At 40.7% G+C, this 17,424-nt stretch overlaps 1 protein-coding gene across 1 annotated transcript in view; it reads left to right on the top strand.

Annotated features, from left to right (window-relative positions):
- Positions 1 to 12,104: 12,104 nt before the first annotated feature.
- The window catches only part of LOC132403321 (regulator of G-protein signaling 7), a 469,317-nt gene continuing 463,997 nt past the window's right edge, over positions 12,105 to 17,424 (top strand). The window contains exon 1 of the mRNA XM_059986772.1: positions 12,105 to 12,188. Coding sequence (XP_059842755.1) covers positions 12,105 to 12,188 — 84 coding nt within the window. The remainder of the gene's footprint in view (positions 12,189 to 17,424) is intronic.

The raw sequence follows: 17,424 nt of genomic DNA, 5'->3' as shown, positions 1-17,424 counted from the left end.
AATTGACAGTTTTTTTATTATTGTGTATTGCCTTGTAATACTGCCACAAAGACAACAAAATTCACAACATATGCTGGTGATATTAAACCTGATTCTGATCCTGTTTCTGAAGACCCTTTATGGATTGAACAGTGTGATACATTATTTTCACTGTACCAAGTCACAAGATTAACCGGCAATTGTTTAAAGAGGTCAAATGCACACCAAAGACCCATTATGGATAGATAAGTAACATGCATTCTATAGGTGATTACATTGTTTAAGTAGCAATTGGTTTGGAATCATTCACAATTCGGTCAGAATCTGTGATGTGGAGGTTAGGGACTGAAAAGTGCAGGGCAGACTTTTCATGAAGTGGCATTGAATGACAGACTCACTCACCCACCTCTACCTCATGACAGAAAGCTCTATGATGCTTTGTGTGGAATGCTGGGAACTTACCATATCTGCTGCAACTTATGTTGGACTCAATTCAACACTGAATCCCCTTCTGGTGTACGAATAACAAGAAAGGCAGTAGAAACCTTTCAATACAAGAAATATTGACATCTAAAGTATACCTAATGCTCAGAGCTGACAGTGATTTGCAATTATTTTGTCAATTTCCTGATTATCCGCTTCCATGTCAATTTAAATTGCTCTATCCTGCGTTTTGTGCTCCAAAGAAAACTGATAAAAAAGGAATAAAATAGAAAACAGCTAATCAAATACAAACAATCTACTGCCATTCTCCATGCACTTCCTTTCTGTACAAAGTATCCAGTGAATCAGGAGGAAAACAGAAGAAGCATTTTCTCAAGGAAAATACAAATATTACCTACCTTAGAGGCACCCACAATGGGTTCTGAACATTGATTTAAAAAACTCTAAGAAAAGATACTAAAATTGCGCACTTTGAAAAATTAACACAAAAGCAGCTTTCAGGTTCTTTCTAGGCTTCATTGCCGGAAGTGTTAAATTGCTCCAGGTCTCACAACATGAGAAGGATAGGTAATTTCAATGCATCCTCAGCATCACTGGTAGCTGCCTTTTACATGTAACATACTGTAAGAGATTGCCATTAGCAGCCCAACTTTTGCACATCATACCACATTTTGCAAAAGACGGTCAAAATAAAATCAGTGCCATAGATGGCAGTGGAGACCAAGTCATTAGGTTGGTAGGTTCTTGATTAATCAGGGCATAAAAGGTTACAGGGAACAAGACCACAGAATGGGTTGAGAGAGTTAATAAATCAGCCGTGATGGAATGACTTCATGGGCTAAATGGTTTAATTCTGCTCCTTTGTCTTATGTTCTTATGAATTTTGGAAGCAAAGTATAAATTCTATATTCTCTATGTTTAGTGAATTTCCAAGCCTAAGTAGTTGCAATGGTTGACCAATAGCCAGAAATCACAGACGGAAGTTGGTTGGCAAAAGATCCCAAGGATGCAAAATAAAATCAATTAAGCCAAAATGTTTACTGTTTGTAATGCCTTGCCTGATGGGATGATGGATATTAATGGTATCCTTCAAAACAGACATAAATAAACAACTGAAGAATGTCTATCCATGCAAAAATCTTTTATTTAAGATTAGTAAGATTACAGTTCCACATGAAATGAATCGACTTTTACACCATGTAGTCAATGATGTGGTGTTTCAGTAGTGATGAATAATATGTATGGATTACAGATACAGAGAATGGGTGGAGGATGGACCAGTTCATCTTATTTTGTTCTTTTGTATAACTAGAAACTAAAGTCCAATTACCTTAAAGACAAGTCACTCAGTACAGTGAAACAATTAGGCATCAAACTCTTATGAACACTCTCAGTGAAAAGCATCACATGCTGCGTTCACTATTGGCATTAATTCTTCATGTGAAAGCATGTTTTCTAAATGTGTCTTTTTCCAATCAGCTGGTCTTGCCCTAATCATAGAGCAAATCCCATAAATGTGTTTAAAAATATCTTTTGAACTTCCATCCAGTTCTTTGGCTTGAGTAAAAACAGTATAGCTTCACAATTTTCAGTATTTTAACAACTTATTTTGTTCATTCTAGAAACTATCTTCGAGTCTGTAATAATCAACACACTGATGCCCTTTTCATGACTTTATTGACTTGCATTTAAACTGAAATCAATAGAAGTTCATTTCTCCAAAGAATGGGTATTGTGTTCTGTCAAACTGCTAAAGACAAAATCTATCCTGTGTATTTCAATGTCTCTCATTGTCCCATCATATTTTTCAGCTTTTTTCCCATTAACTAAACATCATCCTTCCTACTAGTCCTTTCAATATATCTCAAAGATATTCACATTAAGTTTTGTCTATCTCTTCCAGAAGCCTGTCTGTAATTTTATCAAGTCTTTCCTTCTCCTTTCTGCTATCATCAGATTTCAAAGTTATGTTTTCTGCATATGAATCACAACATACTGTAAATCCAAATAAAAGAATGAGCTGGCACTACTTCATGGATTGCTTTTTGCCTCAATCAGAACAGCTACATTTTCTTGTCATATTAATCCACATCCTATTCTACTTCCAATTTTTCCCACAAATGTCTTTCAGAACGCTTATCAACGATTTTGATTACAGATGTTCTATATTTGTTTTTTTTTTACGTACTCGCAACCCTGTAAAAGTATCACCAACAATAGAACAGACCTGGAGTCTGGATTTGTTGTTAACAAAACACTATTTTATTAGTAACCATATCATATAGTAACTTTAACCAGGTAAGACAAGAGTTAACGGTGTTTTGCATATATAGGCGTAATATAAACTTCTTCAAGCTTAGGTGGTAAGTGATACAGTCTTATGATGGTATGTAAGAAAGTTCAGTTCATTTCAAATGCAGAGTTGTTACTGTTGTTATGAGGGAGATATTTGTAATCCAAAGACGAATGTTGTGAGAAGGCAATTACATTGATAGTCCATAGATTCCATGACTGCAATACAAAATAACAATAGCAGTAGGTTTTATCTCCGAAGTTGTTCCACTCCACACATGAAGTATCACCGACAGTGATCTTCAATGAATATCCTTTCAACACAAGTGGTACAACACCCAAATTCAGCTACAGGACATCTCGAAGTGGTGGCCACAGGATACTCAAATTGAATCCACGTATGTATTATCACCAACAGTAGCTTATCACAAAGGGGACCTTCTTCAAGGGAACCACCACCCAGGCAAGGGTTGACATACCAGTAAGGTTACCCCAATCACACACAATGTGATAGCCACAACATATGAAATAACTCCAACAGTGATTTGCTACAGGGGTGCCTTTCTTCAGTGAATTACCACACCCAGACAAAGGGTAAACATACACGTGGTATTCGCAAAGGTTTCCCCTCACCAGAGAACCCGCTCCTGCGGATTAACTAAGTGACAATCACACTTTTGTAGCCGAATGAAAACAAAGTCATCCTCACAGGCTACTCAGAGAGTGTCATTTATCAATACTCAGGATCAATCTCAACTCACTCCTTTTGGGCTACTGAAAGTTTAACCAGTGACAGACTCACTGGTGCCTTCCATTGACTGAATCCATCTTGACTCGAAATGTGTGCGTCTGTGTCCTGTGACTGTCCTTGTAAAAAGTAAACAAGTTGCAGAGAAACCATAACATTCAATTGTCCATCTAGTAACTCCACCTCTCTCTGGAGCAGCTCAGTGTCCAAAAGTCAGTCTTATTCTCTTGGTATTTTAAAGTGACAGTCCACAGAAAAAATGAACCCTGGGGGTACATAACAGGTTGCAATCTCACTGACCATCTGTCTCATTCAGTTGGCAGTGTCCAGAATAGCCCAATGTTATGATCGATGCTTCATGATTCTCTTTAAAAAGAACCACAAAGGCAGCTTTCAGTTTCTCTCTGAGCTCCCTTCTTTGAAGTGTGAAGTTGCCCCAGATCTCACAGCATGCTGAGAAGCACTTTTTCCTCTATGTTCCACAGGTGTGTGGTTGCACAGTAGCTGAAATGCTCCCGAGCACATAGCCCTTGTTGCCACATAGCTGTAATATTACTTTCTAAATTGATAATATTAAGGTGATGAGCAGTTTTCATGCTGTGTAAAAATGTTCTGCTCTGACCAATAGTTGGTCTGAGCAGCTGTAAGGAAAATAAATAGAGGGAATGTTACTGAGAAGAATGGGTAATCTCAATGTGATCCCAGCATTTCTGGTTGTCTATTTACATATGTTTCCAATGTAGATACTGAGCATCAGTTCTGCTTACATGGTGGGGAGTGTCTCTCTATGAACAAATGGCCATATTGGATAGTTGGTGTAATGTACATGTGTTCAGTATTTCTCAGTCTCTATAAAGCTCCCTTAATGTGTACGGAAAGATATATATGAGACACGAAGAGCTCAACGACGTGTGTAGTTTTTCATCAAAACTTTTCACTAAACCGTCTCTAATATATATTTCTTCTAATACATATTTTTGCAGTCCAGAGGGTATTTGGTCACATGATATAATCCTTAAAAGGGTGAAAGCAAGCATACTTGCAAATGTTACAGTAGCACAAAGGTGAGAAGGTCTACAGATACTGGAAATCAGAGCAACACACACAAACTAGTAAAGGAACTCAGCAGGCCAAGCAGCTGGCCATCCTACTGCAACATTTCATCAGGACTGATGGAAAAGGTAAGCAGTTGACATTTTGGGCTGAGACCCTTCATCAGTCCTGATGAAATGTTGCCGTAGGATGGCATTTTAACTGCTTTAAAATGAGTACACCATTAATTAGTTTCTTAACATAAGATACCCACATCACACATTTTTCAAATGGACAAAGTAATTGGAAAACATCATTTGCTGTGTTATGACAAAATTAGCTGCAATAAAATCAATTGGATTTATATTTGAAAAGGAGAACTTTTCCAGGCACAGTAGAATGAGTGAGAGAATAGAAATGAGAGAATACCCATGACTGTGTGGCTAGGCATAGCTCAAATACCATCTATAAATTTGCTGATGATACAACCATTGTTAGTAGAATCTCAGATGGTGATGAGAGGGCATACAGAAATGAGATATGCCAAATAATGGAGCAGTGTCACAGCAACAATCTGGCACTCAAAGTCAGTAAGATGAAAGAGCTGATTGCGGACTTCAGGAAGGGTAAGATGAAGGAACATATACCAATCCTCATAGAGGGATTGGAAGTGGAGAGAGTGAGCAGTTTCACGTTCCTGGGTGTCAAGGTCTCTGAGGACCTAACCTGGTCCCAACAGATTGATGTAGATATAAAGAAGGCAAGACAGCGACTATATTTCATTAGGAGTTTGAAGACACTTGGTATGTCAACAAATATACTCAAAAACTTCTATACATGTACCGTGGAGAGCATTCTGACAGGCTGCATCACTGTCCGGTATGGGGGGCGGGGGGGGGGGGCTACTGCACAGGACCGAAAGAAGCTGCAGAGGATTGTAAGTTTATTCAGCTCCATCTTGGGTAGTAGCCTACAAAGTACCCAGAACATCTTCAAGGAGTGGTGCCTCAGAAAGGCAGCATTCATTTTTAAGGATCTCCAGCATCCAGGGCATGCACTTTTCTCACTGTTACCATCGGGTAGATGGTACAGTAGCCTGAAGACACACACTCAGTGATTCAGGAACAGCTTCTTTCCCTCTGCCATCCAGTTCCTAAGTGGACATTGAACCTGTGAATACTACCTCACTTTTTTAATATATATTATTTCTGGTTTTTGCACGATTTTTATTCTATTCAGTATACGTATACTGTGATTGATTGATTGATTTATTATAATTGTTTTTTTTCTTCTTTTATATTATGTATTACATTGAACTTCTCTGCTATGTTAACAAATTTCATGATATATGCCGGTGATAATAAACCTGATTTTGAATAATCAGCTAGCTCTTTCAAAGGGACATATGGTACATGATGGACTGAACAAACTCTCCTATCCTGAATAAGCCTGCGATTGGTAAAATACTGAAATTCTTTGTCATTTCCCTGGGTGTCTCCATCATATTCTTCTAAGGCTCCTTCATTTCACTCTGCATGTCTAAGAGAACATCAGAGCAAATTACAATTAAAAATTGTCATGGTCCGGTCCATAATGTCCGCATTCTGGCTCACGGTCTGGTCCAGGGACTCCAGACTCCAGGTCTTTTGGTGTTCCCTTATCTCACTTGGGCTTAATCGTAGGCACCTGATTCTCATCTTGGGGCCAGGAATATAAGTAGCCCTGGGGTTAAGGCTGGTGGGGGGGGACAGGATTCTGTCCTGGGCTCTGAGGGGCTCGTCTTGTCAGTATCCTGCCCTAGGTGCTGTGGGGTTTGTCAGGCTGTCCTTGCAATTACCCTACAGTGGAATCTGTCCCTTCTGGTCTTTGCCTCTGTTGGGTAAGTCAGGCTGTCATTGCTGTTACCCTGAGGCTGGACTGTTCCCTTCCTTCCCTGTGATGCCTGCCCTGCAACCTATGCCTGGGGCCTTGCCCTGCCTCTGCCTGGAGCCTTGCCCTGTTTGGAACTGTCAGTCTGTGTCCATGCCTTTGGTAGGTAGGTCTGGCTGTTTTGCTGCTACCTAGCATTGGGAACTGCCTTGTTGCGTTCAGCGTTCTGCGTACTGAGACCTGACCCTATGTCCTGTACCCAAGGAGAGGTCCTGTCTTGGTGTTCCAGGTTCCTGTTTCTCCCTTGACTCTGTGTTCTGTGTTCCTGTTCTCCCTCAACCCAGGCTCTGTTCTCTTGTCGATGTGCCTCACCCAGCCTGGTGCTGAGATTCTATTGTCCTGTCCAGGAGTCTCGCGTCCAGTCCTGTGCCACTCCTCATCCTATAGCTGCGTCTTGTCCGAGCCTGGTTCCGGGGTCCGAGCCCGAGTCAAGACTCACGTTCTGGGTCCTTGTCCAGTCTCTGGCTTGGAGTCCAAGCCCAGGCTCCTAGTTCCCAGTTTCATGTCCTTGTTCCGCTTTCCTCGTAAAGTCCAAGCCCAGGCCCCAAATCCTTGTCTCGTCTGGGGCTGTTGTCATGCCCAGCATCCTTTCTTCCTCACTTCCCTTGCTTCCTTCTCATGCCTAGTCCTGTTCCTGGTAGTTCAGTGTCTGTGTCTTGCTGTGTCTCCAAATGCCCCCATTATGACAAAAATCTCCTCTGTTCTGCCATGAATATATGTGGCTCTAGTTCAAGGCTACTTGCCCACAGTGCATGTATTCCATGCTTTTATGAGAACTGGATTTTGATGAATTGTCTTATTCTAGCTTATTCAGAAATCGTTGCTAAGACCTTGCACCTTCTGATGTCATTGGAACATTGGTCATATAAAAAGAGGAGCTGTATAATAGTGCAACAGGCTTGGGAGTCTAAGTTGTGATTCCTACTCCTGTTATATAAATCCATATGTACATTTATTAAGCCAAAAGAGACAAAGACCAGGACAGTGAAATTGATCTTTGCCAGTAGAACCTCAACAGCTAGTTTAGCACTATTCTTGATTGACTTTAACTTTATCCAGCTTTTATTTGAATATCAAATATAAAGGAAACCAGCCTTTAAAATATCCCAGCAATGCAATTAAAACATCTACTTGCCTGATCTCCACTCAGAATTATCAAGTTCAAGTGTCTTAGGTTTCCACCCATAAACTATGCCAGTGGAGTTCTGGTAGTGCCATGAATATTTCATAAATAACCTTTTTAATTACATTAGAAGCCCTATCATATTCTGATCCTTTGAAAGCCAGAAGTGATGCAAATTGAATATTACGATATATGCTTTGTTAGAAGCAGTTATGATTTCCACTGAAAATCTTTTCTCAGCATTATGATTCTCCCATCAATAAATGTTTCAACACATGAGCATTTACTCGAGTATTACCAATACTACTTTATATTTTCTAAGTTAAGTGTCACTAAAATTGGAAAAACAGTTGGATTCTTTGCCATAAATGAAGCTCTAATTCCACTGTGCTTAACAAACATCACTGGCATCTATGGCATTTACTGTGTTTAGCAAATTAATTAGCATTCCAGACTTTCACATATTTAGAGACTCAATCTACAACTGCTAACCTTGACATCAGGACTGTGTGTGTTACTCATGCAGATCAAAGCAGCTTACTTCATTGACAACCTAGCCATCACCATCAAAGGCCATAATTTCTATCTGTGGTGTACTGTGTCCCATTTGTAGTAACCTGGAAAGGGTAATAAGACATACCTGCTGTCTCTATCACAAGAAAAGTTCAGGAGCAGGCCTTAAGACTGACCTGTCATTGAACATGATCATGGTTGATCTGCCAAGCCTCAATTCCTCTTATGTCAATTTTCCATTGTCCTCAATTCCTTGATCTTGCAAAAATATATTGAGCTCCTCTTTAAATGCCCTCAGTGATTTATTTTTCAACCCCTTAGGATGGAGAATTCCAGAGATTCACCATCCTCTGCAAGCTGAAACCCCTATGCATCAGAGATTTAAATAAATGTCTCCTAATCTTATCTATCAGAAAATAAAATATATCAGCTTCAATACATAGATACATCACTACCTGCAGGTTCTCCCACCAGCACCTTGTCCTGACTTGGAAATGTATCAACATTCCTTCATCACTGTTGGGCCTAAACTATGGAATACACTCCCTAACAGTGTTGTGGGAGTACTTGATAATGGAGACATCAGTGGTTCAGAGGACTGGGTCGGTAGCAGCTTTGCAATGAAAAAAGAAACCATCCCTAGCAGTGCCTTCTGTGCAACTTCCACTCTCTGTCTAATAAAAAAACAGCCTGTGACAATCCTCCGATAATTTACTCCAATCACCTTAAAAGCATGCCCTCTTGCAGTAGTCATTGCTGCTCTGGGAAAAAGGAACTGGCTATCCTCCCTATCTATTCATCTCTTATACACTTACACACATCTATCAACTCACCTCTCTTCCTCTTTTGCTCCAAAACAAATCTCCCTAGCGCACTCAGCACCCTGCTAAATCTCCTCTGTACACAATCAAATGCTTCCATATTCATCTTACAATAAGGCAACAAGAACGTAACTCAATACTCCCAGTGTGGTATAACCATAGTTTTATAGAGCTGCAAAATTACCTTCCCCCATCCCACTTCCACTCTGCCTCCTCTTCCAGCTGCCTATCACCTCTCATGATTCTGCCTTCTTCTACTTCCCACAGTGCTTTTCCCCTTACATTCCTTCTTCACCTCTCCTGCCTATACCCTCCCTGCTTCCCTTTCCCCACCCCTTGATCTTTCCTCTGATTGGTTCTTCACCTGGCACCTTCCACCCTCCCCCCACCTTCTTTATAGGGCTCCTGCCCCCTCCTTCTTCAGTCAGACCTGACAAAGGGTCTCGGCCCGAAACATGGACTGCTTGTTTCCATGGATGTTGCCCGACCTGCTGAGTTCCTCCAGATTGTTTGTATGTGCAAAATTACCTTGTAGCTCTTGAACACAATCCTCCAACTAATAAAGGCCAATCAAACTGCATGGCAACTTTGAGGGATCTAAGTTCATGGACCATAAGATCCCTTTGTTCCTCTACAATGCTAAGAATCCTGCCTTTGATATTGTACTCTGCCTTCCAGTTTGACCTCCCAAAAGCATCACTTCACACTTTCCCAGATTGAACTCCATCCACTGCTTCTCATCCCAGTTTTTTTTTCTTACCAAAGAGTGAGTATAAGAAGAAGGAAGTTGAATTTTGAATTGTGGAGGCATGGGCCGGAGTATCTCTGGCTCAATTGCATTTTGTCTTCCTGAGCTGTCGTTTTGAGAAGAGTGCAGTCAGCATTTCATGCTGAAACAGTCCTGCTGAAAGGTCTCGGCCCAAAACGTCAACTGCACTCTTTTCCAGAGATGCTGCCAGGCCTGCTGAGTTCCTCCAGTATTTTGTATGTGTATATCCTCCAGTATTTTGTATGTGTTGCTAACAATGGTATGTGGTAAATTAGAGCACAGACACACAGGAAGGATAGAATAAGAAGGACAGATCCAAGGACAGAACAGTAAGCTTGTCATGCCTGCCTTGCCATTCCAAATGATTAATACTAGTCTATGCAGGACTTATAATCCTCAATTCCACAGTGTGATCCCACCCTATATATATATATCTAATTAACTTGTCTCCTATGTTCTTGGGGACAAGAATTCCAGAGAATCACCACCCTTTTGAGAGAAGAGATTTCTATGCACCTTGGTTTTAAATGACCTATCCTTTACTTGTCAGTCCAACAAGGATAAAACCAATTGACATTTACTCTGTCAGGCCTTTTATGATCATATTTTTAAAAAAAAATATTCTTCCCAACCAACAAATAAACAGAAACTGTCTAACCTCGTTTGAACAAACAAGACTCCTATCCCAGGAATAAATCTACTGAATCTCTGTTGGAGTGCTTCCAATGTGACTTGACTTTTTTTTATGGAAGGGGATGATAACTGAGTTTGGTAATCCAGGCTTGGCCTAATACAATTGTAACAAAACCTCTCTATTCTTAAAACTTTGCAACAAAGATCAACTGCTTGCAGCTCTGCCTGGTAACTTTTTGTGATTGATGTAAAGGAATACTGAGATCTCTCTGAATTTCAATCATTTAGGAGATACTGGAGTACATTGGTCTTGTCAGAGTGGTCGTTCTTAAGAAGAGCTATATGATTGAAAGAGAATGGTTTGGTAAAGGAACTCTTACAGTGTCTTGTAATAGTTATTTTATGGATCATTTTAACTGCTATTTCTAGCTGTAAGTTCAGTGATACTCAGGTTTATCGAAAACAGTTACTGGGAATATTCAGCAAGTTACAGTTGTACATCCTTTGTAAGGTTGATCAAGATTCATCCACAATTGGATGAATAAAAAACAAACAACTTGGAGCGATGCACGGCTTGAGGAAGATATAGAGGTTTTACATCCGCAGCTTGCAGTCCTAATGAAACATCATCAATCACTTCCAGTCATCTGACTGTAGTTTTAAGAAAGTAGTTCAGGTAGGGGACGAGACAAGATCTTTGCTGTGGCTCTGTCCGGAGCCGACCACGCTCGCGAGCCCGGCACCCCGGAGCGCGAGCCAATTGTTAGCAGCGAGGCTCGTATTCCGCGCGCCCGTGCGTCCCGGGAACGCGAGCGGGAGGTGGGGGGAGCTCGTGCCCAGCAGGGAGCGCGGGCTGCAACACATCTCCAGAAATAAGGCTGACAGAGGGAGGGAGAGAAAGGAAAAAAAAAGCCTTGCCCTCTCGGAGCCTCGCTGCAAATCGCAAATGAATTGTCTGAGGCCGGGATCGGGTGCAAGCGTTGCAGAGATCAGGACTTTTGGCTGTTATCGTGCAGTCTGCTGTGCTTGAGGTAAATGCTAGCGGCTCTATATCCAAATCTTGGGGGGAAAGGGAGAGGTAAAGGGAATCGAAGCCTTTGGCAGCGACCCTCGATGCTGGATTTGTTTGCATTTATTGTCCCTCTTATACTGCTTGCTTTCTTGAATATTTTGATCGCTGTCTATGGTGCTGAAGGCGCTGCCTGACTCGGGCTCACTGCGCGAAGGAACCCAACTGTCTTTCGGTGTTGGGGGAACAGCCTAAATGTTCTGCCTGGTTATCCAGCGCGAAACAACCCGCTGGAGCAACACACCCCGCCGCATGCACTCGCGATGTGAACAGCAGGACTAGGAATTTGCAAATAAAGGCAGCGATGAAACATGGGCAGCATGCCGCGAATGAACAGTGCAATTTCGATGATATATTTTGCGATCTGCTGCATTAGAGAACACTCATTTGGTTTGTCCCTTCGCGCTTTCCATTTCTTTCAGCCAGCATTACCTTTACTGTCATGAATCGGGGTGAGGGTCGCGTTTACAGCAGGAGTACTGCTGTCCGCTAAATCCTCCCCCCCGACAAAATCATTGCTGTTTTAGCATCTAAGTGTAGTTCAGGTGGCCTGTCCCCCCGCCTCTGTCCCGCGTTGCTGTGCCCTTTGCCGTGACCGCATTTGACATCTTGCTGCTCTTTCTTTATTACAATCTCCACTTGACGATTGTCAGCATCTTTTGATATGTATGCATAATTGAGATTTTAAAACAAGACCCTTTTTTGTTTCCTCCCCCTGGTGAGAATTCAGGAATCCCAAGGCACATCTTGCTATGGCGCAAGGAAATAATTATGGGCAGAATGCGAGTAACAACGGAACCGCGGACGAATCGCCCAACATGCTGGTGTACAGAAAGGTAGGCAAGTGAGTGAGTGAGTGAGTGAGTGAGTGAAGTGTATGGGTGTGTGTGTGTGTGTGGGAGAGAGAGAGAGGGAGACGTGTGTTAGAAGATATACCGGCTTGCTGAAGCCACAGCATTGTTTGGGTTTCTGCAGTTTTGTGTCTCCTCGGGCGTGTGGCTGGAATCCCAGTAGTGGAGCTAGGGCAGTCAGACTGATGGATTTCCAGCCGCCTGTGGATCGATTTGAGCACCGCGCCGTTAATTTCTGCTATTGGCAGTTGACGAAATAAAAACACCATTTCTTTAAAAGCCATTTTAAAAGTATGCTGCGGTGTGCCCCGCGGCGGAGCCTGGGCTGGAGATAGCTTGCTGAGGGAGCTGGAAATCTCCCGGAGCTGGGCTCGCTGGCTCTCCGGCGACGGTGCTGGATTGACAGGTGGCCAGGTTGCAGAGCAACTCTGAGTCAGACCTGGCACAACTCTTCATCTCGCCATATGCCGGTGAACTAGCCGGTGTGTAACTTCAATATTCGAGGAGTGAGGTTGTTGTCCAGGTGTTACCGCCGCAGAATGATGGTCAATTACGTGCTCGCGATAAAAGAAGACTTCTGTGTGTGCTCTTCATGAATTACATAATCTGATGTGATGTTTAGAGCACTGTTTTGCTTACATAGGCTTACAGTTTAGGTTATTTAAACACGTTTTAACATTGTCTGGAGTGGAAGATATTCTTCCCAGTTAGATAATTTAAACCAATGCATTTTTGCTGCTGAGTGCGATGTCATTCACTAGCTTAAATATTGTTGAATTATATTAAGTATTGTTTAAATTTCATATGAAGCAAATGTCCTGAACCTTAATTTTAACAACTTGTATAGATGACGGGCCTTATGTAGTAAAGAGTGGTACCGAGAGATTGAGTGCAAGGAAACAAAAGTAATTCAGAAGGAAAGATTAAAGTGCAAGGTTTTATTTTCGTCACTTTTGAACACGAAGTAAAATATAACAGGGTAAGTTGGTTCTGATATTTGTTGAAAAAATCAGCTGCTGCTTGGCTGCAATGTAAAGTGGTAAATAAGGACTTTTACCACACTGGGTATATTACCTAGTAATTGGATTTCTGTTTGCATGCATGGACACTTCACAATGGTAACACTTAAACTCCAATTCTGCAAAGCTTGTTTGGCAACATGCTGAGAACAGACAGCCTTAAGAGTGATATTACTTGTCTAGGGGATGTGACATCCTTTCTAAGTTCATCATGATTAGCGGGAGGAGAGCAAATAGCTTTAGTATAATCTAAAGCAAGGGTTCCCACCGTGAGCTCCTCAGATAATGGGAGGGATCCCCTGATCTAAACTAAAATAGAAAATACCCGAATAATCAGCAGGTCAGGCAGCATGTGTGGAGAGAGCAATAGAGTTAATGTTTTAGGTGCCTGATTTTTCAGAAGACAGTTTCATCTGCCTGAAATGTTAACTCAGGTTTGGTCTTGACAAATGTTGTTTTAACTTCTAAGTCGTTCCAACATGATTAACATTAGAGTCATTATGACTTATGTTGATACTCTTCAGTAGACAATAGAAAACAAGCTATTGTAACTATGGAAAACTCGTGTGCCTAGCAGTTCTATATAAAATTAACTACAATCAAGAGCATTTATTGTTTTGTTTTTGAATTAGTCCATGCACAGAAGTACCTAGAATAAAGATTCCCTACATTAGCCCATGCCTGACTTTACTTATCTCTCTCAATCAGCAAAATCCCCTGTTTCTTTTAATATTCAGCCATTTCTCAAATCAATGCGTACTGTTTGTCTCAAGCGTTCCCTCTGGCAGCAGGGCCCACATTCTGAACACTCACTGTATGCTCTCTAGGTGCCAATGCAATGCTGATATCCTCTGGAATATCTGTCCCATTTTGTAACAGGTGATTCTAGGTGCAATGGAAGTGGAATTGGTTCACAAACTGTATATGCAGCATCATGTGTAGCACAGGTCTGTTGAAACCTGCATTGCCTTTCTGAGCTTGAGTATTTCGGTCGTTAAATCTGTACAGTTGAATGTGTGTTCCATCAGCAGTGGCATACCCCAGTGACACCGCAGTTTACACAGACCATCACCTTGTTTCAGATAGTTTGCAATGGATTCCCATTGGATTTTTGCACAAATTTTTGGTGCTTTCAGTTTGCTAAGATTTGCAGGGAGTGATATGGCTGGTGCCTGACTACATCGATTTTTTAGGAATCAGCTGATCTCAGACATGGGCATATTAGTAGGCCTTTCACTTGGAATGAGCAGAGGGAACATGCAGGTACAGAAAGATTTAGGAATGCCAATCATTTGCAGCCCTTTCATTCATATTGAAAAAACGTAAGGCAAGTTGCATGGCAAATATTTTATGCAGGCATGTCTTCACCGTCTAAGAATATACTTGTGATAGAGTGTCTCCAAGAAAATTCACTAGAGTGATTCCTGGGTCAGGAGAAAAGATCAACTTGAAAGCTCCCATACACTCAGAAATTCAGAATGAGAGGTGATCTCATTGAAACACATACACTATACAGTAATTCTTAAACAGGTAGATGATGTGTCCGAAGAAACATGGGTTGTGGTCTCATAATATGAGGCCAGGCATTCAGAACTGGGATAAGTAGAAACATCTCCCATAGAGAGCAGTGTAGGGTTTCCTTCTATGTTGAGGAAACTGAGAAATATGGATTACTGCAGACATGCAGTGCTGAGGTGAAAGATTGACAATTGTTCCATGAAAGAGCAGATATGAGAGCTGAAAGCCCTACCCCAGCTTGTAGTTCTTATATTGTTATCTGAATGCTGAATAATAAATGAGCACAGTAGAGGTCTGTACATTTATACTAGTATGTATATTACATTTATGTTTAGAATGTCCCTGCAGAAAGAGTACAGTTTAATGCCTTCACCTCCCAATTTTTCACTATTAATTAATTTATGACCTCCTTAATTTTCCTACCAAGTATCTTAGGTTTATTTATTTTATTTTTCTTTATTTAGAGAAACAATGCCAGAACAGGTCCTTCTGGCCGAATGAGACCATGCTGCCCAGTCACACCCACGTGACCAATTAACCTACTAAACCACTTACGTCTTTGGAATGTGGGGGCAACTGGAGCACCCAGATAGAAACCATGCAGTCATCGGGAGAACATCCCTACATTCAGTGGTGGGAATTGAACCCCGGGCTGCTCTGCTGTAACAGTATTATGCTAACAACAATGTTACCATTCTACACTTGTTTACTTGTCTTAAGTTTTACTTGCTAATTTTATCCCTCTTTACAAATTTATTTATGACATTTTATGATTTGCTTTAATCCTTGTCATTATGTAATGCTCCATTTTGCCAAATTCGCTACCTAAATCATTCACAACTTTAGAAATTTTGCCTTTGATGTCATCATTTAATCTTTAAAAAATGTAATATATGAACTGCAGTAGTCTGATGGGGGAACCACACATACCAACTTTTAAAACTTTAAAATGCTATAATTTTTCTCTTTCCTCTCTTGTCCATTTTGAAAGTGGCTACATATCCATCTTCTGAATAGATTCTTGATGCTGTATTTATTTACCTGTTCCATTATATTCAAACACATATTTGAGTTCTGGAGGAATGACGCCTACTGCAGCATCTGTATGTACTCTTACTGTTATTGCTTCTGAGATACCTTTGAGGCTGATCAACCCACATTTTCCTGCTAAAATATATACCAATTATACAGTATTGTAACTTGGTTTCTGACTATCTTGCCTATTAAATTTTTAATAGAAATTTCATTATTTTGCTTCCCCAGTATTGGTATAATGATGGCCCTTTAGTTTCCTGGACATGTTCTACTGTTTTATTTAAAGCAGGGGTGATCTATCTACTGATTTTTCTGGCATTGTACCATAGCATAACAAAGTATTAATAATGTGTAATAGTGTTTCTGTTATATTGTTCCTTGAATTTTATATGAAGTGAAATTTATTTCCTTAAGAGCTATGGTTTTTATCTTCTGTTCTGGAGTTATGGTCAGCAGAGTCATCATCAGTTCCTCCGCTGTACTGTTCTATTTTCCATGTCCCATGTTTTATGTTGTTCTTCAAGTTAGATTAATTTATTTAGGATTGCTCTTCTTAATTTTAAATCCTGTCCTCTGATAAATTCTTCTAATCTGTCTCAGTGCTGAACACTGAACCAAAATATTTATTTAGTATTTCTTCTCTTCATCTATCAGTTCCTGTTATTTCATCCCATTAGGATTTTGCTTTCTTATTCAAATACAATGTTATTGCTGTTCTCTGTACTTTGACAGTTTAATTTTGTGGTCCATTTTTGTTATCCCAAGTCCTTTATTTTAACCTCATCTAATCTCTTTGCTTTCTCTCTTTTCATGCTTGTCTTTTGGCATGATGATACAGCAGCTAGTGCTGCTGCCTCACAGCTTCATGGATCAAGGTCTGATCCATCATTTTAATAGGTGGGGGGAAATTGAAGCACCTTTCATAAACCCACACCATAACAGGGGATATGTATTAAACTCCACACAGTCAACACTTAGGTTCAGGATCAAGACTGGAAAAATTTTTCACGATAAAAGAAGAACAAACTAAAAACTTACAAAACAAAATCAAAAACCAGACACTAAGGAAAAGGCTGTGCTCTAAGTTGACAAGGCCTCATTCATTAGTGTACTTCTGTTGCAATTTAGAAAGTTACAGTATCTATTTCTTAATTCAGGATAAAGCTACTCAGCCCAACTACAAATTGTTCTTTGGCCATGAACTCAGGAGCTGACATTGTGACATTTACGTCTTCTCCCTCTGACCAAGTGGGTTTCTGATAGATGATCTGATTTGCTCCCACGTCCCAAAGACATGCTGGTGGATAAGTTATACCAGGTAGTCCTGGTGTATAATTGAGGACTTGATACATTGTATGTGGCTTGTCTCAGTACATCAGTGTTTCATCACTAGATGCAGTGCTGAGTCCAGTATATAGCCAGGAAGCACAACAGCTGACCTCTAGGTCATCTCAAACATTCATATTTGCCACTTGTACCTAAAAATGTGAGACTTTCTAAGCTGCAGAACACAGTAACCAGCAATTCTCCATGGAATATTCCTATAGTCTAATACTTCTGCCTTACTTTTGTCATTTTTACTTAATATTGTAAGCTGCAATTGTCTTGATATACGAAAAAAAGAAATGTTCATCGGATCAAACATCATC

Source organism: Hypanus sabinus, chromosome 12 (assembly GCF_030144855.1).
Source record: "Hypanus sabinus isolate sHypSab1 chromosome 12, sHypSab1.hap1, whole genome shotgun sequence".
Classification (NCBI taxonomy): domain Eukaryota; kingdom Metazoa; phylum Chordata; class Chondrichthyes; order Myliobatiformes; family Dasyatidae; genus Hypanus; species Hypanus sabinus.
The sequence above is the reverse complement of the archived record's forward strand: the minus strand, read 5'-3'. Positions and strand labels throughout refer to the sequence as shown.